Consider the following 26,792-nt stretch of genomic DNA (forward strand, 5'->3'; position numbering starts at 1 on the left):
AATACCTTTGTAAATTGTTTCCTGACCACCATGTTACTGTTTGAACCACGAGAGAGGAACAAACACCTGGAGCCAAGATCAGTATTCGGAGTGTAGCATTTGGAGCTTGGTATGAAGCTACACTTCCTGCAAACGAACACACACACTGATTTTAAAGGGCTGTATTTTCAAGAGAGATAAAGTAATAATGATTTCTTATGCATTTGTTCAACTGCACATATACATGTGCACAATACACTTTTAAATCACCAGCAGAAATGCACGTTGATAGAAAATAAGTATATTTGTTTCATAGAATCATAGAATATTAGGGTTGGAAAAGACCTCAGGAGGTCATCTAGTCCAATACCCTGCTCAACGCAGGACCAACACCAACCAAATCATCTCAGTCAGGGCTTTGTCAAGCCAGGCCTTAAAAACCTCTAAGGATGGAGATTCCACCACCTCCCTAGGTAACCCATTCCAATGCTTCACTACCATCCTAGTGAAATAGTATTTCCTAATATCCAACCTAGACCTCCCCCACTGCAACTTGAGACCATTGCTTCTTATTCTGTCATCTGCCACCACTGAGAACAGCCTAGCTCTATCCTCTTTGGAACCCCGCTTCAGGTAGTTGAAGGCTGATATCAAATCCCCCCTCACTCTTGTCTTCTGCAGACTAAATAATCACAGTTCCCTTAGCCTCTCCTCGTAAGTCATGTGCCCCAGCCCCCTAATCATTTTCATTGCTCTCCACTGGATGCTCTCCAATTTGTCCACATTCCTTCTGTAGTGGGGGGACCAAAACTGGACGCAATACTCCAAATGTGGCCTCACCAGTGCCGAATAGAGGGGAATAATCACTTCCCTCAATCTGCTGGAAATGCTACTCCTAATACAGCCCAATATGCCGTTGGCCTTCTTGACAACAAGGGCACACTGCTGACTCATGCAACTATTCCTGAACATTTGGATTATGAAGCTCAAAAATTACTCAAGTGTAAGCATGCACAGAAAAGTTAACTAGATGCCAAACATTTCCTTATTCACCATAGTTACAAGATGGAAAAAAATGTTGGTGCAATCAGATTGTGAACTTGATTTAAGAAGTGGAGTTGGAGGAATGGAATCAGAAAGAGCAGTCACAAGAGAGCCAGGAAAGCCAATTCACCATAATTCCATAATATGAAGATACATCAGAGACTGACAGTACATTGCACAAGAGTATATGGCAGTAGGGACATGACACTGGTATACATAAAAAGACAGCTTTCACACATTTAGAGGAACCAGGAAATTCTTCTACTGTATTATGTCCCTTTATATAATTCATGCTGTACTGCAACTGAAATAAAGATGCCCCTAAAATACATGTTTTTAAAAAGGCCGATATATTATTACACTTGAAAGGATGTAAAATTTACGATTTACATCTTTCCTCATGCAAATAATAAAGGAAGAGGCATCTGCAGTATTGAGCTATACCAACCCCAAACTGGCCGTGACAATCCCATTATTACAGCCTGTCACAGGGCCAAATGATAAATTGCTACCAAGAGACTTAGTTATTATCTAAATAGCAAGGATAGCTTTGTTTGAAACTTCAGTACAGAAAATAACATTTTTCGTTTAGTCAGCTCTTCATTAACAGACTAATAGCCTTCATTCGAAGACATGGATTTTATCACACTGGTTTGCCAATTTGATCTGGTGCTTATCTGTTCTGCCAGCTGTTCCATAAGCGACACATACTAAAAAGAACTAAATCTTGAGCTAAGTAAACTCTAAAATTGTACATTTAGGGCTTTATCTGAAAGGGGTTACTCCATAGCTGAGCTGGACACAGGGTTTCACCCAGTTAGGGCTGCACACATTTCCAAGCAATTCAGTCATTTATTTTGTGAGACCGGTTTGCCGACACTGAAGCCCTTTTGACCGTCAAGCTCCTTCGAACACCAAGGCTGGCTGCACCTAGCATATTTATTCATAGGAGGCTGGTTTGTTCCTTCTCCCTATTATAACTATCCTCCCAGGCAAATCCTCCCTAGACTCACCTAAATCCATTCTTGGTCTGCTCTTCCCCTTTCTCACAGAAAGGCAACTTAATCTCTCCCTATCCTTCTAACAGCTCTCCAAGGTCAGGAAGCTTCTTCACAGGACAGCTTTCCTATGAAACAAAACTGAGTATTCCCTCTGACAAGGCTGACATATTGAATCACCTCCTCTGGGATCAGCCCACTCCTCTTTCCCAGCAGGCAAACCCTATTCATTTCCTCCCCAGTAGGCCAAGAGTCCCCTGGAACCATCCCTACTCCAGGATTACCTCCTCCAGCCTTTAACCCTGCCTCAGTTCCTCTCCATCTAGAAGAATTTACCTTTCCCAACTTCCTCTAATGGCTCTACAGATGTCTTCCATTACAGTGAAAGCTTGTGCTAATTGGCAAAAATTGCTCAACAGAGCAGGCTTCCACACCAGCTATGGAGGGGTCGGTTTTATCTGGGAGAATTAATTAGTTCCTGTAGTGAGGCTGACGGGCCTCCCTCCTCCGGGGTGAGTGAGAACGTGTTACATGCCCCTTGGAGGGCGGAGCCTAAGCCTCCCCGCCCCCCTCGCCGGAAGGAGAGGGGCGGGGCCGGAAGTATAAAAGACCAGACCCGTAGCCCATTCTGGGGGAAACCTGCAGAGGAGAAGGACGTCCCGCTGGTTCTGGAGCAGCTCGAGGCAGATCCCCCACCTAGCTCGGTCCACGCCGCAGACGCGGACAACGACTGGCCTGGAGTGCCTGCTGCTGTTTACCCGGAGGAGCCAGACAACGCCTGGACGCCGGAGGTCCCCACCCAGGGGAGGCTTAGGCTCCGCCCTCCAAGGGGCGTGTAACACTCCCTCACTCACCTCGGAGGAGGGAGGCCCATCCGCCTCACTACAGTTCCTCTTGTCCATGAAAAGCAATACAGATTTAGATAGATGTATGGATACCATAATACAGATTCTGACTCTGAAACACATTCTAGCTAGCCCAATTCTTTGGGAACACTAAGGAAACACATAATGGAATAGTATAGTCCTACACATCTGGCAAACTTCCATAGCACACTGCATAATGCTCCCTGCTAATGCTCATACATCACCTACTGAACCACCACAATCTTAGGATTTTAATTATTTTTCCAATCTACTCTATATGTAGAGTGAAGTAAATAATTTCTTAGAGAGCTTTCAAAATGTTACATATGTCTGCCTGCATTGGACAATGCGTCTTTGTTAATTTACCATAATGTTTTTAAGCCACCTTTAAACATGAGTGGATTGTTGAAATGAGGGAGGAAAAACTGTTTATCTGACAGGAATATCGAACCTATAAACCATGTCTTAAAGAAAGAAAAAAAGTTGGATTTGATAAATATGTTCCCTACCCCCATCCCAACTATTTGCAGTATAGCAAAATGAGACTTCTGATATTATACAAATCAAACAGTTATGGATTTCTGTAGATTTGACTATTAAGATTTATTGAATGAAGGAGATAAATATTGACCAATGCAAAGATGTAGAAAGGAAGCATTGTTCTAGATTCTCCTAGTCTAATACCACTACTAAAACTGCATGACTATGGTTATGATCCAGAATTTCCACATGAAAAAAATCTCTTCTCTGGTATAAGCAGTATTAATTACTCCTGAATAATTTTACCCTTCCTTTAACATTACTATTATCTGGACTACTAAATGTAAATATATGAGAAGGTGTACACTGTGTGTTGTGTATATACATAGATAAAAATGGACTCAAATTATATAGTTTTTTTTTTAAAAAATAGCATACCCAAGGTATGAGTCAGGTGGGTCTGGAAATGAAGAGAGAGGTAGAGCTGGTTGAAAAAACAAAGCGGGGTGGGGGGAAAGGATCCAAAGAAAACGCTGGCTTTTCATTTAAAAAAAAATCCAAAAACAAAAAAGTTTTTGATCAAAATATTATTTTTATGAAAAAATCAAATATCTGTGGAAAACAGACACTTTCAGTGGAAAATTACATTTAAACAAAAGTCCAATTTTTCACTGAAAAACAGTTTTGACAGAATTCCAATTTGTCAGTCATTTTGAATTCTAATCCTGTCCCCACGAAGCGCTTGCAACTCCTCCCATCTTGATGTCATCCGCAAATTGTATAAGCATACTCTCCACTCCATTATCCAAGTCATTAGTTAAAATATTGACTAGAATCAGACCCAGGACTGATCCCTGCAGGACTCCACTAGATGCACCCTCCCAGTTTGCCACAGTGTAAAAATTTGTGGGAGACGATTTTGTTGTCTGCATTGTTGTCTGTATAGAATTGCATATGACAAGCAGCACCTCAGGATGCCTTAAAACAGGACTGAGAAGCTTCTCTCATTTTTTTTTATGAATTGCCTTTAATCCTCCCTTCCTAACAAATATTTTTCAAAGTTATTCTCCTGCACATTTTCCATTTAGAGTTCTGTGATTCCACCACTTAAAAGCAAAAACATGGTCACTCATCACTGGAAATAGATTCCTTTTTTCCTTTATTTGTACCAGTCACAGATATTCTGGCTGACTTATATAAACCTGCAAAGGTTAAAGCACAGGACGGTGAATCAGGAGATTCATGTTTTATTCTCAGCTCTGCCACAGATCTTGTGTGTGTGACCTTAACCAAGTTGATTAACCTCTCTATCTCCCTGTAACAATGCTCAGAGGGGTGTTTATATAGCATAATTCTTTAAAGCACAGATCTTCTGTATCATACCACATCTCTGTTCTTGTTGGGCTCTAAATTAACAGTAATCATGGAGGAAAATGCCCCAGGGCATCACAGCTCACTGAAGTCTCTGCTCAGCATGCAGCTGCAGCTAAAACACAGCAAACAAATCAGGATGGGAAAGGAATGGAATAGAAAATATAATGCCATGTGTCTAAAGCGATGGGGAATCCTCTCCTAGAATACTATGTTCCATTCTGCTTGCCCTATCTCTAAAAATTATATAACAGAAATCGAAGTGGGGGGGGTGTTCAGAGATGGGCAACAAAGTGATTACAGGCCCGGAGCAACTTCCATTTAATCAGAGATTGAACAGACAAGTTGCTTAGTACAGAGGAGAGATGAGCAAGAGGCTGTAAGAGAGTCTCCTTGGGGTTTTCTTCCAGCTGGTGGGAGACCCTGGACACGCCCAATTATTTATACTGGGTGGCTTTTTACAGTTGCCAACTTTCTGACTGCAGAAAACTGAGCACTCTTGCCTTGACCCCACCCTGCCCCTTCTCCAAGGCCTCACTCCTCCTCACTCCATCTCCCCTCCCGCCATTGCTTGCTCTCCCCAACCTTCACTCATTCATTTTCACAGGGCTTGGGCGCAGAAGGGGGTGAGGGCTCTGGCTGGGGGTGCAGGCTCTGGGGTGGGGCTGGGAATGAGGGGCTTGGGATGTGGGAGGAGATTCAGAGTGAAGGCTCCAGGCAGCGCTTACCTCAGGTGGCTCCCGGAAGTGGCAACATGTCCCTACAGCCCCTAGGTGCTAGGGCGTCCAGGGGGCTCTGAGTGCTACCCTCTCCCGCAGGCACAGCCCCCACTGGCCACGGTTTCCAGCCAGTGGGAGCTGTGAAACCAGTGCTTTGGGGGGGAGGGGCAGTGCACAGAGCCTCCCTGTCTGCCCCTGCACCTAGGGGTCACTGGGACATGCTGGCCACTTCCGGGAGCCGTGCAGAGCCAGGGAGCCTGCCTTAGCCCCACTGCACTGCTGACTGGACTTTTAACAGCCCAGTCTGCAGTGCTGACCGGAGCCACCAGGGTCCCTTTTCAACTGGGCATTCTGGTTGAAAGCCGGACACTTGGCAACTCTGAAGCTTATACACAGGCCCCAGTTCCTTACTTCTTGCAAAGGGGACCTTACCCTTTGCAGGCCTTCTTAAGTCTTCTCTGGTGTGGGATCAAAAAGAACACTAAATGTCCCCACACATTCGAGAATAACTTCTTCCCAGAGCCCCGCTAGGGGGAAAACAAGGACAACAATATCTTACTTCAGGGGCTGTCCACACAATGGTTTATCAAGCAGTCCTTCTGGATAGGCTGCTGAATTGGGCGCACTCTGTCAGGTTTACCCTTGGAGTTCACTGCACTCCCCACAGGGTTGGGGTGGAGATCTCCTGGATGGGAGTTCCCCCTGCGGCTTCAGGAGTTGCTCCAGCAGTTTCCTGCTCTTCCCTCAGCTGACTGCAGTTTCCTCCTTTTTAAAAGCCTTTTCCCTACATCTGCCATGCATGATCAACAGGGGCAAGGCTGGTCTCACACACAGGGCTGCTCTGGCACCTTCCTCATCAGTGTGGGGTCTATATACCCCTTCACAGAGGCGATATGATAGAGATATGCAAAACAATTAATGGTATGGAGAAAGTGAACACTATGTCCTGTTTACTCTCTCTCCTAATACAAGAAGGAGGAGACAATCAATTACACTGAAAAACGACATTTAAAAATGATCAGTGAAATACTTTTTACCCAGTTTTATCTAATAAACCTGCAGAAATTGTTTGCCACAAAATATCACTAAAACCAAGACTTTAGCAGTCAGAAAAGGATTAAACATTTATACAAAGAATGAGAACATCCACAGTTAAATAAATAAAAATAATAAATAAAAAAATAATAATAATAAAGAGGGGAGATAAACCCTCATGCTTCAGGGCATAAGGCAGCTGCTAACTGATGGTTAGGAAGAAGCTTTACCCTTGAGCAGATTATTTCGTAATTGTCCGTCATTGGATTTCTTTCACCTTCCTTTAAAACATCTGGTCCCTGACTGCTGTCAGAGACTTGGTACTGGTGTAGATAGACCACTGATCACATCTGGCATGCCAATTCTTTTTTGTAATAGAGTTTAAAAAGCATTTTTCCTACAAAGTAGGGTTTGTGATAAAATAAGAGGCTCTATTTACAAACAATTATAATGGGCTTTGTCTTTAGCTATGCAGTACTGTTCTAAAAACCAATGCCATGAATGCCTGAGATAGTTCTCATATTTTACTGAAAAGCTTAAGAGAAAAAGGGGGGTGGGCAGGGAGGACAGTCCATGTCTGTGTGTTTTCAGGGTCACTTAAACTTTAAGACAGTTTGGAATGTTTGGTCTTGCACCTAGATACTATGGCGATGGGTGCATTAGAAATACTTTATATTGATTAAAGGTTAAGCAAACCACAAATTATACTTACCAACCATAGTCAGCCTTAGCAAAGCTAGGATGTACTTGTTGTTCGCCAGTTTCCATAAAGGACTGATTATTAATAATACTGGAGAAAAGAAAGCAACAGCAAAAGCTTCCAAACCACTAAGTGCCAATATTTGTAGAGGAAAGTAATATATCATGGGTGGAAGAGCATGGTAGAGTGACCAGGAAATGTAGCCTAAAATAAAGAAAAAAATACATTATATATTTCCCATATCATAGTTAATTTGAGATTACCTGAAAAGTACTGCTTAGAGTTCAGAAAGTTGAACTTTAACTAGATAACAATGGCTTTTCTGGAGAGAAATACTTTCTTATTTCATGTTAAATAACTATATTTGCCATAAAAACTAGAAGGATAGAGAAGAAACAATTAACAGTTCATCAAATCAGAAGACACACTGATGGGCAGTTGGCCACCCTATTTTACTTCAAACTGACAATTTTTCTACCAGACAATGAATGCAGACAGATGAAGAAGAGTCATACCATAGACCAAGGCCTCGATCTTGCAAACAGAATCTGTTCAGAAGCGCTGCACAGGTGCAGGGATCTGTACCAGCATTTCTGACAGCAGGATCAGGGTCCAGTGCATGAGTCTAATGGTTTGGTTTACACCAACCATACTAAACAGGTAAAGAAATTCTGTGAGAGTGTGGCACTGACACTGCAGCTGCCCACAAAATGTAAGGCCCCAGTCTTACAAACACTTATGCACATCCTTTACTGGAAGCACGTGAAAAGTCCCTGACTGTGCCTAAAAGATGAAAAAGATTCAGATTGATAGGAAACAGTCAAATGCCATAGGATGATCTAAAAATATTTTCCAAGAATTATGATATTAGGTGTATAAATTCCAAAATTATCAGTGTGATAATTCTATTCTATGGTGCAAGTTCAATTCCCTTCATTTTCACCAGGCTTAAGATGAAGCAGCATAACCCTTTTTTTAAAAAAGCGATATAGTAACCAAAGTTATTACTAAAAACATGTTTACCTACCCATTAAAACTAAAATTCAATTTACTTTTCCACTAGGCATGCTGTTTTCTTTTTAAATTTTTCACAATTTGGAGATGCTGTTTTGAGGTGGAGGTTCTTTGTTTTACTATATTTATAGTCAGTGTCACTTCCAGGTTCTCACGCACCAGTATGATTCTGGTCACAAACTCTGCAGGAGTCTTTTTATTGTTATTATTAGTATTTCCATTGGATTATTTTATTTTAAAGTACCTTCAATAAACATTATCTGTGGATTTTAAGTTTCTTAAAAGCTGAGAGTTTTGTTTGCTTTTTCTAAATTTGAAGCCAAATTTGAGCTTGACAGAATCCCATTCATTCCGTTTTTATTTTTGAGCAACCAAGGAAGAAATGGACCATAATCATTTGTATAATAACACCATGAACACAATATTCCCTCTCCCTCCATCAGCTAGATCAACATTTTTCTTTTGCACACTCTCTTTCATATGTTCTCTGCAAGTCGCTAACTACTAAAACAGAAAACTAGCTGCTCCCTGCAATGAGGTGGTAGAGGAAAGGAACGTATTTGCACACCAGTTTGGGCACTTTCTCCCACCCAGTGCTGCCATGAATATTCTGCACACATAGCCATAGACTGATGGCCTACTTAAACCTATTCTGAAAGCTTTCAAATGATGCATTGTATCTTTCATCTAAAGCTGTTAATGTACTCTGTCAACCTTAGAGACGATCACTGAAATATAGCCACCTCTGAGGTGACCATCCCAGTATAGAGTAATATGAGACACAGCCAGAAGCCTTACACAATTTTATTTCTGTTAATTCCGTACATTATAGGGTTGTTGTTTTTTCAAAACATAAAACTTAATCTCAATTGGCTTTCAGGCAATAGAAAAAATCCAGGACAGCCAATAAAGAAACCTAGTCAAGTGACTCACATTCATCTTGGTTCTGACCCTATGAAACTACAGAGCGTCAGAAGAAGCAACTCATTCAAACCACCATCTGGTAAAAAGATTTTTTTTCCTCTTCTAGTATATTTTGTGATCAATATTTAAAAAGCCACCAGTTATTTCCTCATTGTAGGGGTTATTGTTTCTAGTTCTTTGTCTGAAATCATTCTGAAGCCAGGACAATTTGAATAAGGCAGATGATTTTAAATATCTCATCAAAACACCCACAGAAACTATTCCATTTTCAAGAGCAAAGACTTTAAACACTGCCCTTAACATTAGTCTCAAAATGAGGAACTTTCTCTCTAGCCTCAATGGGTGAGACCCGGCAGGTGTGAGCTGGAAGCATTAGCCCTCAATCTCCAGAGCAGTTTGCTGCAGCAATGTCCTTTTGACAAGATACCCATGTCTGAGAACTAATCAAGCTTCAAAAGTAAAATGAATTAAACAAGAGCATAAAAGCATAAGAAACTGTTAGCAATGAATTAAACATCTGCACTCCTGCCCAGAGTCAGAGACACCTACCCAATAAGGTTTCCATCAAAATTTCTTTCCAAATGAGAAACATCACTCCAGAAAAAGATGTTTTTCTTTCTTTTAGGAAACTGGTTATCTCCCTAGTGACTGAAAAAAATGCAGCTCAACAGCTAAGCCTCCTCCAAGCTGACTGCTGCTCTATGAGTGCCAGCACCACCTGCTGCGAGCCTGCTCCCCTGGAAGAGGCAACAGGAGGAGGGCTGAGCGCAACAGCACCATCTGGCGTAATAGGGAGTAAACACTACTGCTGCTATTTCGGTGGCAGCATCCCATCTTGTGCAAGCCATTAAGTTGTCACATTGACCACAGGTAGGAGCCTGGAATTCTGCAGAAATCATTCAATGTTTCCTGCTGCCTTTCCCCAAGGTACACCAGCCTCCCTTGCATTACTGCAACTGCTATTGCTAGTGCTCATTTGATACAGAGACAACCCATTTTTCACTCTTCTTGCAGTCTCCTCCTCCTGTCCACCTCCTTCAAGTTGTTGCACCATGTTTTTTCTCCAGCTGGTTTTGCAGGTTGTGGAGTTTTTCCATTCCTGTCACTATTGCTTTGGGTTAAGTAAAACAAAGAGCACACACCCTCAGCAACTTCTTAAACAGAAGGCAATAAAGTTAATGTGTAAGCAAAGTCTGAATGAGCTCTTCCCTGACGGCTCTTCCCTGACAGCTGGGGAGGTGAAAAGGCTTCATGTCCAGACTGTATTTACATGAACACACTCACTCTGACTAGGTATCCAGCAGACAGAACTGTGTTGCCAAAGGGATCCAACTGTGTTGCCAAAGGGTGGATGTGGTCCACTCCTAATAACTGATGAGGCGGTGTCAATAACAAGACAGGGAAAATTACTTTTGTAGTGAGCCAGCCACTCACAGTCCCAGCCACTCCCAAGCCCAAATTGATGGTGTTAACTTTGCAAATGAATTGTAGCTCTCTTTGAAGTCTGTTTTTGAAGTTGAAGAATGTCTACTTTTAAATCTGTTATTGAATGTCCAGGGAGATTGAAGTGCTCTCCTACCGGTTTTTGTATGTTACCATTCCTGCTGTCTGATTTGTGTCCATTTATCCTTTTATGTAGAGACTGTCTGGTTTGGCCAATGTATATGGCTGAGGGGCATTGCTGGCACATGACAGCATATATCACATTAGTAGACGTGCAGGTGAATGAGCCCCTGATGATGTGGCTGGGTCCTATGATGGTGTTGCTAGAATAGATATGGGGACAGAGTAGGCAACGGGGTTTGTTACAGGGATTGGTTCCTGGGTTGGTGTTTCTGTGGCATGGTGTGTAGTTGCTGGTGAGTATTTGCTTCAGGTTGGGGGGCTGTCTGTAAGTGAGGATTGGCTTGTCCCCCAGGGTCTGTGAGAGTGGGGGATCGTTTTCCAGGATAGGTTGTAGATCGTCGATGATGTGCTGGAGAGGTTTTAGCTGGGGACTGTACATGATGGCCACTGGTGTTCTGTTATTTTCCTTGTTGGGCCTATCCTAGGTGGTTTCTGGGTACCAGTCTCGCTCTGTCAATCGGTTTCCTCACTTCCTCAGGTGGGTATTGTAGTTTTAAGAATGCTTGATAGAGATCTTGTAGGTGTTTGTCTCTGTCTGAGGGATTAGAGCAAATGCAGTTGTATTTTAGGGCTTGGCTGTAGACAGTGGATCGTGTGATGTGTCCTGGATGGACGCTGGAGGCATGAAGATAAGTATAGCAGTCAGTAGGTTTCCAGTATAGGGTGGTGTTTATGTGACTATCACTTATTTGCACTGAAGTATCCAGTAAGTGGATCTCTTGTGTGGACTGGTCCAGGCTGAGGTTGATGGTGGGGTGGAAATTGTTGAAATCCAGGTGGAATTCTTCAATGGCCTCCTTCCCATGGGTCCGTATGATGAAGATGTCATCAGTGTAGCGTAAGTAGAGGAGGGGCACTAGGGGACAAGAGCCGAGGAAGCACTGTTCTAAATCAGCCATAAAAATGTTGGCATACTATGGGGCCATGCAGGTACCCATAGCAGTGCCGCTGACTTGAAGGTACAAATTGTCCCCAAATCTGAAATGGTTGTGGGTGAGGACAAAGTCACAAAGCCCATATCAGGAATACTGTTCCTAAATACAGGTTTCAGAGTAGCAGCCGTGTTAGTCTGTATCCGCAAAAAGAACAGGACTACTTGTGGCACCTTAGAGACTAACAAATTTATTTCAGCATAAGCTTTCGTGGGCTACATCCATGCATCCGAAGAAGTGAGCTGTAGCCCACGAAAGCTTATGCTGAAATAAATTTGTTAGTCTCTAAGGTGCCACAAGTACTCCTGTTCTTTTTGTTCCTAAATAATTTTAACACCATCAGTTTGGGCTTTAATAGGGACTAGGAGTGCCTGGCTCACTACAAAAACATCGTATGCTCAGAGGAGGAGGCAGGGCCAGGGCGGGGATTTGGGGAAGGAGTCGGAATAGGGGCAGGGAGGGGGAGGATTTGGGGTGGGGACTTTGGGGAAGGGGTTGGAATGGGGGCGTGACATGGGCATAAGGGGGCAGGGCTAGGTGGAGTCAGGGCAGGGTCAGGGGCAGAGTGGAGTTGAGCACCCACCGGCACGAGCAGAAGTTGGTCTCTATGCATGAAACCTCAACAGACTGACCCACAGAGGTCACAATAGAGACATAGATGGCAGCAGAAGGTGATGGTGTGCATCGGTGACAGCTGGCAGGGCAGCTGATGGAGCAGAATGGCAAGCAGCCAGAAGGGTGGCAACACCAGAGAAGCACTCAGATGGTGGAGTGAGCCAGGTGCCTTCTCCCCTCATCCCACCACCCAGGTGGGTGGTGAACTCAGATAGATGCACCTCTGACCTCTGGGTCTTCACTGACAAGGCCAACCCCTGAGAGTGGGCTGTGGTGGAGGGAGAGGAGAGGGACCCACTAAGGAATTTTTGGTTGTTGAACACAAGAACCTGAGGCAAAAGACATTGCCCAACATACACAGGGTGGGTGTTTTATGTTTATGAATCCTGTTCGCAGCGTTTTCCCAGATTAATGCCAGGGACTTTCCTCCTTTCATTAAAGGTTTCTTTTCTACACTCAGACTCTGTGCTTGCAAGTGGGGAAGTATTGCCTCTTACAGGAGCCAAAGGGGTGGTGTGTAATTTTCCCAAGTTAGTAGCTCAAGCCAGTTTTGTGTTGTATTGTTGAAAAGGAACCCGTAGATATTGAACCCAGTCCCAGTTGCTGCCGACTCCACCTGGCAGAAAGATTACGAATGCAAGATTCCTAAGAAGTCTTCAGAAATTGTTTTACAATTTATGGGATGACCCCAAGGTGACAGGAAAAAGAATTATGGATTACAAGTGGCCTCTCCTGTCTTTCTTTCCTGCATGATAGAGAGGCAGCTTGTGAGCTCCTGAGACTCAAATCGCTGACAGTGTCAATATAATATTGAGAAATAATTATGGTTGTTTTACAATATCATGTGAAGTGTGTGTATGTGCCTTTGCCCACATACTACTGTACGTCAGAGGTCCAATACTGTGCTAAAATTCTCCCTTAGCTCTACTGGCCAGGACCTCTGCTTTTGGAGCAGGAGGATCTGAGTTCTCTCTCTGCTTTCACTGGAAAGTTCTCACTGGTCATGGTGTGCAGCAAAGTGACAACAATGAAATCATAGGTGGCAACAGACTTGTTACAACAATCAGTTTGACAAGTCCAATCACTTGGGCTAAGGAGGTGGTGTTACAATCACAGCCCAAACCATTAATTTGCTTATGGGCTCATCTAGTTCACCCTCACCTATTATACCAGCTGCAACCTTGTGTAAGGAATTAATAATAGCTCCTAGATTGCTCTTGGATATCTACTAATGAAAAGGAGGCCAGTATCATTAGCTCCATTTTATAGATGAGGAAACTGGGGCACAGAGAGGTGAAGTGACTTGCTCAAAGTCACTCAATAGGCCAGTGGTAGAGCCAGGAATAAAACCCAGTTTTCACAAGCCCTACTCCAGTGCTCTCCCCGCCCCTTCCCTTCTTTTAACTTAAAGCCTTGCTCCTACCAAGAGAACAACGTGGGTGGGGCCTGGGTTGACATCAACAGGGAAAGTGCAAGTCTTTGCCCATGCTATTCTCTTTTCAGGATCAGGTCCTAGGATTACACTAATATTTAACAATATTTTCTCCACTCCAGCATCTTCCCCAGCTTCTCTGCACATTCATTTTCTCCTTTCGCTCCTCAATTTAGCTCCCCTGAACATTTCTAATCTCTTAAAAATACTTTATCTCTTGAACCCCAGCCACAGAGGTACCCCCTTCTCCTATTGTTTTTGTATGTCTCTACACTCTGGGTCCCTACTATGATGTTGCACTCCATATGTTTTATGGAAATATGCTTATGAATGTGAATATGATGTAACTGAAATATGCTTTATGCAAAAGGGCTCTTGTAAGGTATCATAACAAAGGTTATAACTTACTGAATATATTTCTCCTATTTGTATGTAGGTATCATTCTTGTATCTGAAGCTAGAAATGTGAAGTATAACTCTGAGGTCCTATTGTAATTATGCAAAGTGTGGGCCATTAATGGTGGTTTAGAATCTTGATGGCTCCCATTGACTAGGACAATTGCTTGTAAATGACTCTGTTTACTTACAAACCTTCCTGTGTACATGTGGGCCAGCCCAGAAAGAATGGAGGTTGGGGTCTCACAGGACATCTGATCATGTCACCTGATACTGGAATCCATCTTAAATCTGGTACTTTTCCATTTAGAAGGAGGGGTGGGGACCCAGAGAGACAAAAGATTCCTGCCTTGTGCCAAAGCTATAAAAGGGGGCGGAACAGAACAAAGAGGTCTTGAGAACGCCCCTGCTTTCCACCTAAGATGTCTGCTGGAACTAACAAGGACTGTACCCGGGGAAAGAATTGGGCCCATACTAGGAAGGAGTCTAGTCTGTGAAAGAAGCTTATTGGAACATCTCTGAGGGTAAGATTTTACCTGTAAACAGTTTCCTTATGTATTAGGCTTAGACTTGCATGGTTTTGTTTATTTTGCTTGGTGACGTACTTTGTTCTGTCTGTTATTACTTGAAACCACTTAAATCTACTTTTTATACTTAATAAAATCACTTTTGTTTATTAATGAACCCAGAGTAAGTGATTAATACCTTGGGGAGCAAACAGCTGTGCATATCTCTCTATCCGTGTTATAGAGAGTGGACAATTTATGAGTTTACCCTGTATAAGCTTTATACAGCGTAAAACAGATTTATTTGGGGTTTGGATCCCATTGGGAACTGAGTGTCTGAGATAGGTGATCTGCTCAGCAGTTTTTGGTTAAAGTCTGCAGCTCTGGGGGCATGGACCAGACCTGGGTCTGTATTGCAGCAGACTAGCGTGTCTGGCTCAACAAGGCAGGGCTCTGGAGTCCCAAGCTGGCAGGGAAAATGGGCTCAGAGGTAATCTCAGCACATCAGATGACAGTCCCAAAGGGGTCTCTGTGACTGAAACCATCACACCTACATTTCACCCATTTTTAGTAACTTGGCTTCACACACACACACACACACACACAGTTTTACTCCCCATTCAGCCACCTCCTGTAGCTTTTTTCTATGCAAGGGGGAGATCTGGAGAGACCTTAGAAAATTAAGGTTATTCACAAGTTACCTGTGGTGAGGCCTACTGTACATTAGTAGCTTTCATTAAAAACACAAGAGAATAGTTTTAAATCATAAAGGCCCCAATATTGCAAGATGACCTCAGTGGTTGTGAGCTTCTGTACCCATATAGTCACATTGACTTCAAACTGACCAGTGGGGACTTGAGGGTCAAATTACATGGATAGGCTTGCAAGATAGCCTAAGTATGAAAAGTTGCTAGTTCTCCCAAGTGTGAAGTGTTACTAGCTCTTGGGCATAGCGGCACTCAAATACCACAGTGAAGAGTATGGTATAACTAGATATACAGATCATCCTGCACATGTATTCAGAAAGGTGTCAACAGCAATCAAAAACCTGGAAATATAGGGCCTGATCTTGAAAGGCTTCAAGCACTTACTAATACCACTGAAGTCAATAAGAGCTGCGTGTTTTAGGATCAGGCCCAGAATTTTGATCTGTTGGTAGTGAGTTTAACTTCAGCGTGAATCTTTAACTAGATTATCAGCTGTAACTGGCACTAATTAACTAGAATTTTGATCTGTTGGTAGTGAGTTTAACTTCAGCGTGAATCTTTAACTAGATTATCAGCTGTAACTGGCACTTTCCCAGAGAAGGAAGTGAGATATGATTAACACTTGGTTGTAAATCTATTATTTTGTGATGATTCATAACTTTAAAAACCTGGTATCTCATCTTGATAAGGCTTTTGTGAATATATCGTCAACTCAAATATTCAGTTATTTTATTACTATGATATTTGACTTATTCCCTTTTTTCCTCTGTCCTCATTCTTACTTGTTTTTATCTTTTACATTAGTTAACATTCAAAGAGTGCCAGTAGATTATTTTTAATCCCTGTGGTTTAAGACTGAGGAATCAATAAAGAAGCTTTATAGGCTGTCAGAGGCACTGAGCCCCCAAAGCTCCAACTAACTTCAACAGGAGTTGTAAGTGCACCACACTTCTGAAAATCAGGCCCTAATATGTTATTAATTTTCATTATTATCCATGCCATATGATTCTCGCAAGTATGGCTGGTATTCTTCACTAATACTATTATAATTTTCTGACATTCTTATTGCTAATACCTTTTCTCCTATTTTTGCTACTATGGAGATGCAGTAATGGAACCATAGTTTGGATGTGAGAGCAATCTTTCTCGGCTCCTGTTTCCATCCTCTTCTGCTTTCCTGCTCCTGCTTTGTGGATTGAAATTTCTCATATTTACAAGAAGCAGCAAAGAATCCTGTGGCACCTTATAGACTAACAGACGTTTTGCAGCATGAGCTTTCGTGGGTGAATACCCACTTCTTCAGATGCAAGAAGTGGGTATTCACCCACGAAAGCTCATGCTGCAAAACGTCTGTTAGTCTATAAGGTGCCACAGGATTCTTTGCTGCTTCTACAGAACCAGACTAACACGGCTACCCCTCTGATACTTGACACTCATATTTACAGTCATTCCAAATTTGCATTTTGGGAAGGCTAAAAATAACTGGTCCAGACAATTTTGAGTTATGTTGTAATGGAAAAAACTAAGTTACAAAAGAAAAATCTGGTGTGCATTTATACTCAAAACCCTGAGTTTTTAATTACATTATGGCACAGAGAAAAGAGTTGCAACTACATGTATCAAATTCTTTTACTATTGAAATATATAGTTTACTTAAGTAGTATTAATCTTTATATAATCCCCATATAATCTGCCATTTTTAACCTCTCATTGGGGTAAAAAAATCTCATTCTAACTGCCTTTACAATATACATATTTAGAGAAATAGATTTAAAACAACTGAAATGTCTTGAAAATGAGATATTATCAGCAGTAAGTGCATATTAAATCAGTTTTGTGGCCACAATACTATGGTCAAGTTTGTTCCATACAGGTAAATACTAGTCTCACAATCAAGTGCTCCATAACAGGGATCAGTTCTGGGTCCAGTGTTATTTAACATCTTTTAATGACCTAGATATAGGAATAGAGAGCATACTTATCAAATCTGCAGATGACACGAAGCTGTGGGGATGAGAGTTTGCAAACACTTTGGAGGACAGAACTAAAATTCAAAGGGATCTTGATAAATTGGAGAACTGGGTTAGGCAACAAAATTAAGTTTGACAAAGACAAATGCAAGGTGCTACACTAAGGTAAGAAAAACCAAATGCACAAATACAGAATGGGGAATAACTGGCTTGCCAGCCGCACTGCTGAGAAGAATCTGGGGATTGTGACAGATCACAATCGCAATGTGAGTCAACAGTGTGATGCTGTTGCAAAAGAAAGCAAATGGAATTTTTGGGTTGCATTAACAGAGGCATAGCATGCAAGTCACAGGAGGTGATAGTACCGCTCTACTCAGTCTCAGCTGGAGTACTGTGTCCAATTTTGGTTACCACTGTATAGAAAGGATGTTGTAGAGAAACTAAAAAGGATCCAGAGGCAAGCAGCAAGGATGATCAAAGGGATGTAATGCAAGCCATCTAAGCAAAAGCAGAAGGAACTGGTTGGAAAAGAGATTAATGGGGGGACATGATAGCAGATTTAAAATACTTGAAAGGCTGTCATAAAAAAAGATGGAGAAAAATTGTTTTCTCTTGCCACAGAGGGCAGGACAAGAGGTAATGGGTTCAAACAACAGCATAGCAGATTTAGATTAAATCTCAGGAAAAACCTTCTAGCTGTAAGAACAGTAGGACAATGGAATAAAACTGCCTAGGGGAGTAATGGAATCTCCTTCATTAGAGGTTTTTAAATGGCATCTGGATAGCCATCTGTCTTGGATGGTTTAGACACAACAAATGCTGCATCTTGGCACAGGATTAGACTAGATGACCCTTGTGGTTCCGTCTAACCCTATGGTTCTATGATTCTATAATCAATCTGTGGACAAGATCAATTGGTCCATGGTATAATGAAAATATACTGAAGAATGTTAAAAGGAAAGAACAAATTATTTAAAGCAGTGTTTTGCAAACTCTGCGGGTTATGACATATCTCTGAGTGGGAGAATCACAGAGTTTAAATTTCTAAAATTTTAAAATGGAAATGTTGATATTATATTATAATTATAATACTGGTTCTATACAAAGAGAAAGTTGTTGCTGTCTAAAATTTACAGACAGTTACTACAGGTATTTGAGATACCACAACTGTTTTCTACTCTATGTACAGGCAAACAACACAGTATCTCAGAAAAAAACTCTGCAGTATCTGTTGATAAATGATAACTTTTCACTGACAAGCATCTCCTGTGTTCTGGAAGATGTGAATAGGTAATAGTTGCATAGTGGACATGTGAGACGGGGGCAGAGAGAGGGAGCACTGTTTATGAAGCCGTAGAAACTGTTGTAATGATTAGGCCTATAAATTTACTCTAATTGTGAGTTCAACTGTGAAGAGTGAGTGAAAGTTCACAAAAATGTCACAATAAACTTTAACAACAAATATTGATGGGAAAATGTGCAGAAAGGAGACAAAGACTGAGTCTAAACAAAGGGGCTTTACTGATATAACTCAAGGACTGTGTTGAGACCATATTTGGTAAATAAGGAAATAATGGAACCAGAAGTTAATGGACTAAACTTGTCATGTCGGAAATTAGGCCCAAGAAGCTTTGGGAAGGCAAAGGGAAGCATGGAGCTGGATGACTGAAAGAAAGGGAAGGAGTGAGCATCACTATCATGGCTGCCACCTCCACCATCTCCTGGGACCCTAGACTTTCTTTGTCCTGATCCAGAAAATTATTCTGATTAGATTTGGACAGAGACCCCTGAAGAACCAATTGAGGTTCCCTGTTTTCACTTGCATAATCTCAAACCAATGACCCTATGGCATGATACAAATGAAAGAAATAGGGCCAAATCCTCAACTGGTGTAAATCAGTGTCACATCACCATGTCTATAAAGTGACTACTTCTATAGACTACAAGCAACAGTGAAATGCTCTCAGGACATGACCAGCCAATAAGAGTTTGTTCTGATTAGATAATGCTTGTAACAATCTCTTGCTTCATAGTTTGGGTTGGAGTTTGTACGACACTGGACAGAACCTGAATGAGTTCTCTCCAGCACGTATGCACATATGGTCTCAACTAAACTCACTGGAAATTATTGAATTCTCAACAAACTCAACTGATGCTATTCTAGTTACACTTGTGGATTCTTACTAACTATTAAGTATGACTTCAAACAGAACACTCATGATGTTAAATTCTAATTCCTTCTGTAGAGTTTACATACTCACCTACACAAGCATCCAAGCACATGGAGAAAAAAATTCTGGTTGGGATACTTTTTCAAATAAAAAACAGACAATATCATCAAACCTTTGACAGAAAGCTGACAAGCAGCTTGATTATTTGTACGTATGCAGGGTGTGTCTTTCACTATGATTTTCTATCCTAAGAACAACTGCTTCTATCTGATTAAAAATAAACAAATAAAACACTTCATCTACAGTGACGTCCTACTACATTTGACCAGTAGAACCAACTTCATATAACATGCTACAACAAGTATTTTCACTCACTGACGAAAATAACATCATCATGCTGTGCTGTGTTGTGTTGTTTATACCAGTAGTTCTCAAAGCCGGTCCATCACTTGCTCAGGGAAAGCCCCTGGAAGGCCAGGCTGGTTTGTTTACCTGCCGCATCTGCAGGTTTGGCCGATTGCAGCTCCCACTGGCCACGGTTCGATGCTCCGGGCCAATGGGGGCTGCGGGAAGGGTGGCCAACACATCCCTCAGGCCGTGCCGCTTCTCACAGCCCCCATTAGCCTGGAATAGTGAACTGCAGCCAGTGGGAGCCACGATCGGCTGAACCTGCGGACACGGCAGGTAAACAAACCGGCCTGGCCACCAGGGGCTTTCCCTGAACAAGTGGTGGACCGGCTTTGAGAGCCACTGGTTTATACTACTCCCTATGCTTAAGGCAGCTATTGTCATAAATAATAACAAATAGGACCAATGGCTAGTTGTGTTCTCTTCAACTCAGATGTCACTAAATGCATTCAGGTTTGACACCAAGCCTGTTCCTTTGTATGGATTTGACTAGGAATAAGGTATAGATCCACATTTACACACACACAGGGCCAAATCACTTTCAAGACCCTTAATGCCCTATTCCCAGTTACCTATCATCTCTCATTCAGATTCAAAAGGTCAGCTCCCTCCTTCAGTCAGCCTTGTATGCCAGCCTCCATCCCCCATATGTTAAATTTTCAAACAAGGACCTTCATGCTTTCTCCCATGCTGCACCTCAGGCTTGGGAGATGCTCCCTATAACCATCCACAAAACTAACTAACTTTTCTTTGCAATGAAACCTACAAAATACTTGAAAACAGCTAGGCTGCTGGTGTGCTGAGACCACTGCCTGTCACACTGACCAATACTGTACCTTTGTTTCTGTGTATCCACCCTTATCAGTCTGTGTGTATATCCATATGCTGTCTTATACTTGGACTGTAAACTCTTTGGGGGCAAGGACTGTCCTTTTGTTCTGTGTTTGTACAGCACCTAGGACAGTGGGGTCCTGGTTCTTAACTGGGATGTCTATGTGCTCCAATTAACAATAATCAATCTTGAAACAGAGTGCACAGCCCGAGTATGTGGGTATAGCTATACTGATCCTTGTTGGTCTGGTGCTAGATGGTGTGCCTAATGCATTAGATTACTATAATCCAGCCCCGGATGTGAATTTTTCTAGACTCCTTCACTGCTCCACTAAATGTCAGCCAGGGTTACCCCGAGAGCACAAAAACCAAACCAAACCACAGTTTTATCACATCCATGTAAAAAATGCTGCCGGGAGAGTTTGGAGAGAATCTCCTATTGTGAAATATTTACAACGTTTAATTTTAATTAATAAATATGCAGCTCAAATCTTCTGTCCCAGAGAATTGATCCTTCCTTCCCCGACTGGCAGTAGTAAACTCCTCCTTTGGGGTTGTTTCTTTTCAATAATCTGCCCTACTCATTGGTTGGGTGTGAGGGAAAGGAGTTGGATTTTTTTCCTTTTCGGGGTGAAGGGTGTTCTATATTCTGGCTTTGATTTATTATTTTGAAGCACTGCATTTTGATCCTGTGCACTGGAATATGCCCATTTTCATTGCTCTGAAGTACTTTCAGGTAAATACTGAGAACAGTCTTTGAAGAGCCTATTAAGTCAAGTTTGGTAATCTACTTTCCCAAGGAACTTCAAAGAAAAAAAATCCAAGTTGATTTTCGGGATTAGGCCCTCCCGAACAGGGAGGCATAAGAATTCAAGTATCAACCACTCCAACATTAACACTACCTTTACTGGAAGCAGAGCTGGGCCTTGGTTTTTTTGCTGCGAAAGCAAAAAAAAAAAAAGCCAGAGTGCTACTGCCAAAGCAAAGGTGTCGCCTAAAGGGCAGGAGTGCCGCCCCTTGAGAAATGCCGCCCCAAGCACATGCTTGGGACGCTGCTGCCTAGAGCCGGCCCTGACTGGAAGCTTGCCAATTCAGGTGCTGGTTTATTTTAGGAGTGATTATTTTACCTCAATTAGTTAGAAGAGTCAAGTTATGATGTACATAACACCATATAGGACATGCAAACAACAAAAGGGGGAGAGAGAGAGAGAAACAGAACTGTAAGACAATATATTCATTTCAGTTGATGCAGCAAAGAATCCTGTGGCACCTTATAGACTAACAGACATTTTGGAGCATGAGCTTTCGTGGGTGAATACCAACTTCGTCACTTGCATCCGACGAAGTGGGTATTCACCCACGAAAGCTCATGCTCCAAAACGTCTGTTAGTCTATAAGGTGCCACAGGATTCTTTGCTGCTTTTACAGATCCAGACTAACACGGCTACCCCTCTGATATTTGATTTCAGTTGATGAAGTCAAAGTCCACTCTAGCTTGCAGTACCTCCTCATTCATTTTTAGTTCCATTGATATTTGTCTTCAGAGAAACTCCAAAGGGACAACAATAGTCAGCCAGATTTAGATTTTCCTGGTTGTCATAGTGAGATCTTATTTTTCCCCATAAAACTAAATGACCCTTCACATACTAATCTGTTTAAAGTGCATAAGCTACCGCAGCCAGCTCCAGCTGGTGCTAACCAAGTTTTGTTTGCTTTACAATTTAACCCCACATATAACACTGTATAACAGTAGAAACAAATTATGCTTTAACTATCTTCAGAGTGGAGCCATTGAAAAAAATCACCAACCAGGATGAGCAGAAAAACTGTCTATTTTTCCAAAGTTCATACAGAGAAAGACAGACTTATCTTGTGGTTGATGAGGATCTCAGAAATACTAGCAGTATCAGGCAACTGGCATTTGATACCGCTTGCATGCAATGGCAGAAGCAACTCATTACTATTGTTGTAAAAGTTGATCAAATTGCTGTTTGAAGTGTAATTTCCTGCTTTTTAAATCACCCATGTTTTTAGTTATTTCATTTTAGTGCTTTGAGCACATACACTTACAACATCTGCAGATGACACCAAGCTGGGTGGGGTTGCAAGTACTTTGGAAGAAAGGATTAGAATTCAAAATTATCTTGATTGGAGAATTGGTCTAGAATAGGTGTGATTTCCCAGCTTCCCGCATAACGGTTCAAGTGTGGAGTATCTACATTTAAGAAAGGAAAAAAAGTGATTTGTGAAACTACAGGTCCATTAGTTTGACCACAATTGCATGCAAGATCTTAGAACAAATTTTGAAAGAGAAAAGTATGAAAATTGGGATAAAATACAACAGTTTTACAAAACAATAGATTGTGCCAGACCAACCTGATCTCTTTGAGAAGATAACTAATTTTTTAGACAAAAGAAATGCAGTAGGTCTTATCTACCTAGATTTCAGTAAAGGGTCTGATACAGTTCCACAAGGGCAATTAGTTAAATTGGAGACGATAGGGATTAAGAATTTAAAGGTGGATAGGAAACTGGTTAAAGGGGAGATAATAGTGGGGTCATTCTGAAAGGTAAACTTTCAGGCTGAAGGGAGATTACTAGTCGAGTCTTGGAACCAATCTTATTTAACATTTTCATTAATGACCTTGGCACAAAAAGCAGTTGTGCGCTAATAAAATTTGCAGATGAGACAAAGTTGGGAGGTACTGCCAATACAGAGGAAGACCAGAGTATCACACAAGCAGATTTTGACAATGTTGACAACTGGCATAATAAAAAATGGATTACATTTAATAGTGCAAAGTCATGTACTTAGGGATTAACAAAAAAAAATTGTGTTATAAGTTTGGGGATTTACCAGCTAGAAGTGACAGAGGAGTAGAAAGACCCAGGCTTATTGGTCGACAGGATGACTATGAGCCACCAATGTGATATAGCCATGAAAAAGGCTAGTGCAGCCCTAGGATGCATTAGATGAGGTACTTCCAGTAGACAGGGAAGTGTTATTACCTTTGTACAAGCAACTAGTGGGACCTCATCTGGAATACCGTGTGCAGTTCTGGTCTCCCATGTTTAAAAAAGGTGAATTCAAACTGGAACAGGCTCAGAGAAGGGCTACTAGGATGATCAGAGGAATGGAGAACCTGCCTTACAAGAGACTTACGGAGTTTGGCTTGTTTATCCTAACAAAATGAAAGATAAAGGGAGATATGATTTCTCTCTATAAATACATAAGTAGTATAAATACCAGGGACCTTTGGTGGAGGATTGCAGAGTATCTGCAGGAAGTTTCCTAGAGATCTCCATGGAGGATTTCCAAGAGATCTCGTGTTTATCAACAGACTTTTCCACAGGGCCCCCACTGCAAAGCAACACAGAGGAATGAGAAGCAGATGCAAACAGTACTTCTTATTGTTAATTTTGATTCCTTCTCCCACGTGCACCATGCAACAAAATAAAGGATACCTCTACCTCATGTAATTGTGGAATATCAAAGCAAAATGGAGTACTAACACATGCTCCCCTCTCCTGCTTCAGGCACACCAGAACTGGACTGCTGGGACTGGCTACACCCCTTTGGAGTCAGAAAAGAGTCCCTGGCTCGCCATGCAACCAGACAATCCTGTCACCTGTCCCACATCCTCCTCCAACTTGATCTCCTTGTCCACCACTTGGTCCTAGGGGTTGACTCTGCTGGCCGCTGCCTCCAGTCCCACCCCCATACCTTCCCCACCAATATCCATGGGGCTCTTAGCAGTGGAGGTGGGATCGCTGCAAAGGATGGGCATACAGCTCCTTGTAGAAGCAGCATATTTTCAGTGCCACACCAGAGTGAAAGTTAGCCTTCCTTGCCTTCTGGTACACCTGCCTCAGCTCCTTGATCTTAGAACGGCATGGCTGCATGTCCCTTTTGTGCCCCTTCTCATCCAATCTGCTCATAGGTGTTGAAGTTCCTATGGCAACTGCACAGCTGCCTCTCCCCACAGACCCAAAAGATCCAGCAACTCCGGTGTACTCCAGGTGAGAGTTTGCTGTGGAAAAAGAGCATTGTCAGATGGGAAGATGTGATGTGAGCTGTCCAGGCCAAGCAAACAGGAAGTGCAATTTCAAAAAAATTCCTGGGGCTTTAAAGGTGGAGGGGCGTATGCCTGTGTATCTGGCTGTGGGGCAGCGGAGTAGAAACTGCTTATCAGAGTGGTCATGATGGGCATTGTGGGACACCTCCTGGAGGCCACTTTGGGTGACATAAGCAAGCACACCATCTACACTGACACTGCATCCCTCAAACTTTGTTGTAAAAAGCTTTATGCTGCTCATCGAGGTGATTGCACAGCAGAAGAGTTAAATCAGTGGGAGGACCATTGTTGTGTATACACCTCCACTGTTTTGTTAACAAAACCTGACTTTTGTTGACAAAACTGTATAATGTAGACAAGGCCTGAGAAGACATTTTTAGAGTTTCAGAGCAAACATTACCTTAGAACATGGGATACAGATATTATAAGTAGGTGTGACAGACCCAGGCCAGTGGGTACAGGAGTCTGGTAGAGGTAAATATACTGGTCACTGGATGAGTAGTTTTCTGTTCCCTGAGTGACCAGAGCAGGGGCTGCACTAGAGTAATCAGGAACCTGCTAGAAACAATTAAGGCAGACAGGCTGATTAGATCACCTGCAGCCAATCAAGGCAGGCTAATCAGGGCACCTGGGTTTAAAAAGGAGCTCACTCCAATCAGGTGGGGGAGGAGCCAGAGGAGAGGAAGTGCGTGTGAGGAGCTGGGAGCAAGAGGTACAAGGAGCTGAGAGTGAGAAGGTGTGCTGCTGGAGGATTAAGGAGTACAAGTGTTATTAGACACCAGGAGGAAGGTCCTGTGGTGAGGAGAAAGAAGGTGTTTGGAGGAGGCCATGGGGAAGTAGCCCAGGGAGTTGTAGCTGTCATGCAGCTGTTACAAGAGGCACTATAGACAGCTGCAATCCACAGGGCCCTGGGCTGGAACCTGGAGTAGAGGGTGGGCGGGCCTGGGTTCCCCCCAAACCTCCCAACTCCTGATCAGACACCGGAGGAGTTGATCCAGACTGTGGGGAAGATCACTGAGGTGAGCAAATCTGCCAATAAGTGCAGAACCCACCAAGGTAGAGGAGGAACTTTGTTACATAGGATTAATACATGCAGAATCCTACAAGCATTCCACAAAATCTAAAAACATTTGTATAACTCTATAGCTATGAACACACAGGTAAGCCAGACTGACTTCCAGCTATGCATCTGTCAGTGAGGCCTGGAGATTTGGCATGAGCTGGCACTTGGTCTGCCAGAGTTACAGTGGGTTTCTTTTTTTCCTCCTCCTTCTGAAGGATCAGAGATGACCACAGCTGGAGATGGGCTTTGGACAGAAAAGGTTTATACTCTGGGATGGCATCCAGCTTTCTCTTTCTGAGATGCTTAGCTGGCAGGTTCTTGCTTGCATCCTCAGGGTCTAACTGTTCATCTCATGTGGGGTTGGGAAGGAATTTTCCCTCAGGTCAAACTGGCAGTGACCTTGAGGGGTTTTTGGCTTCCTCTGCAGCATGTGGATGTGGTTCATTTGCATAGATCATCTGAGTATATCTCACTTATTACTCTGCCTTTGCAGGGCCCTCAGGTGTTGGACACCTTGGTCCCTCCTATTCTCTGCCCATGGCACATAAGAGTTTAGTCTATGGTGAGCTGTAATACTTTGGTCTAACTTTGGTTGCTGGGTTTGGTTTGGTGTGCAGGTGCTGAATGGTGTTGGTGGCCTGTGATATACAGCAGGTCAGACTAGATCAGTGGTGCACAAACTTTTTGAGTCACACCCCCCTTCACTGTTAAAAGAATCTGTCCATGTCCCCACTCCATTACTGCACAGCCAAGGCTTCCTCAGCAGTGGAGCTTGGCAGAGCGGAGGATGGGGAGCATGGTGCTCCCTTCCTGCCTCCGCTGGGGGTCTGACCTGGGCCTAGAGGCAGAGCAGGACTGGGGGCTGAACAGGGCTGGGGGCGTACTGAGACTGGGGACAGAGCTGAGTTGGAAACATGGTGCTCCCTTCC

The 26,792-nt window shown here is 42.6% G+C and overlaps 2 protein-coding genes across 4 annotated transcripts in view; one reads left to right on the top strand and one right to left on the bottom strand.

Annotated features, from left to right (window-relative positions):
* Positions 1-26,792, bottom strand: part of CWH43 (cell wall biogenesis 43 C-terminal homolog) — a 74,308-nt gene that overhangs the window by 46,169 nt on the left and 1,347 nt on the right. The window contains exons 1-3 of one of the 2 annotated variants that reach the window (XM_045018891.1): positions 9,680-10,076; positions 7,205-7,396; positions 6-126 (exon numbers count right to left, since the gene is read on the bottom strand). In XM_045018891.1, the coding sequence (XP_044874826.1) occupies positions 6-126; positions 7,205-7,396; positions 9,680-9,722 (356 nt within the window). In that variant the 5' untranslated portion in view covers positions 9,723-10,076. Of the gene's footprint in view, positions 1-5; positions 127-7,204; positions 7,397-9,679; positions 10,077-26,792 lie in introns of those variants that run through there. The other variant, XM_045018892.1, reaches the window with a different exon arrangement.
* The window catches only part of OCIAD2 (OCIA domain containing 2), a 31,798-nt gene continuing 30,467 nt past the window's right edge, over positions 25,462-26,792 (top strand). Inside the window, exon 1 of one of the 2 annotated variants that reach the window (XM_045018900.1) lies at positions 25,462-25,512. The gene's annotated coding sequence lies outside the window, so the exon portion shown is untranslated. Of the gene's footprint in view, positions 25,513-26,402; positions 26,426-26,792 lie in introns of those variants that run through there. The other variant, XM_045018902.1, reaches the window with a different exon arrangement.

This window comes from Mauremys mutica, chromosome 5 (genome assembly GCF_020497125.1).
Source record: "Mauremys mutica isolate MM-2020 ecotype Southern chromosome 5, ASM2049712v1, whole genome shotgun sequence".
NCBI lineage: Eukaryota > Metazoa > Chordata > Testudines > Geoemydidae > Mauremys > Mauremys mutica.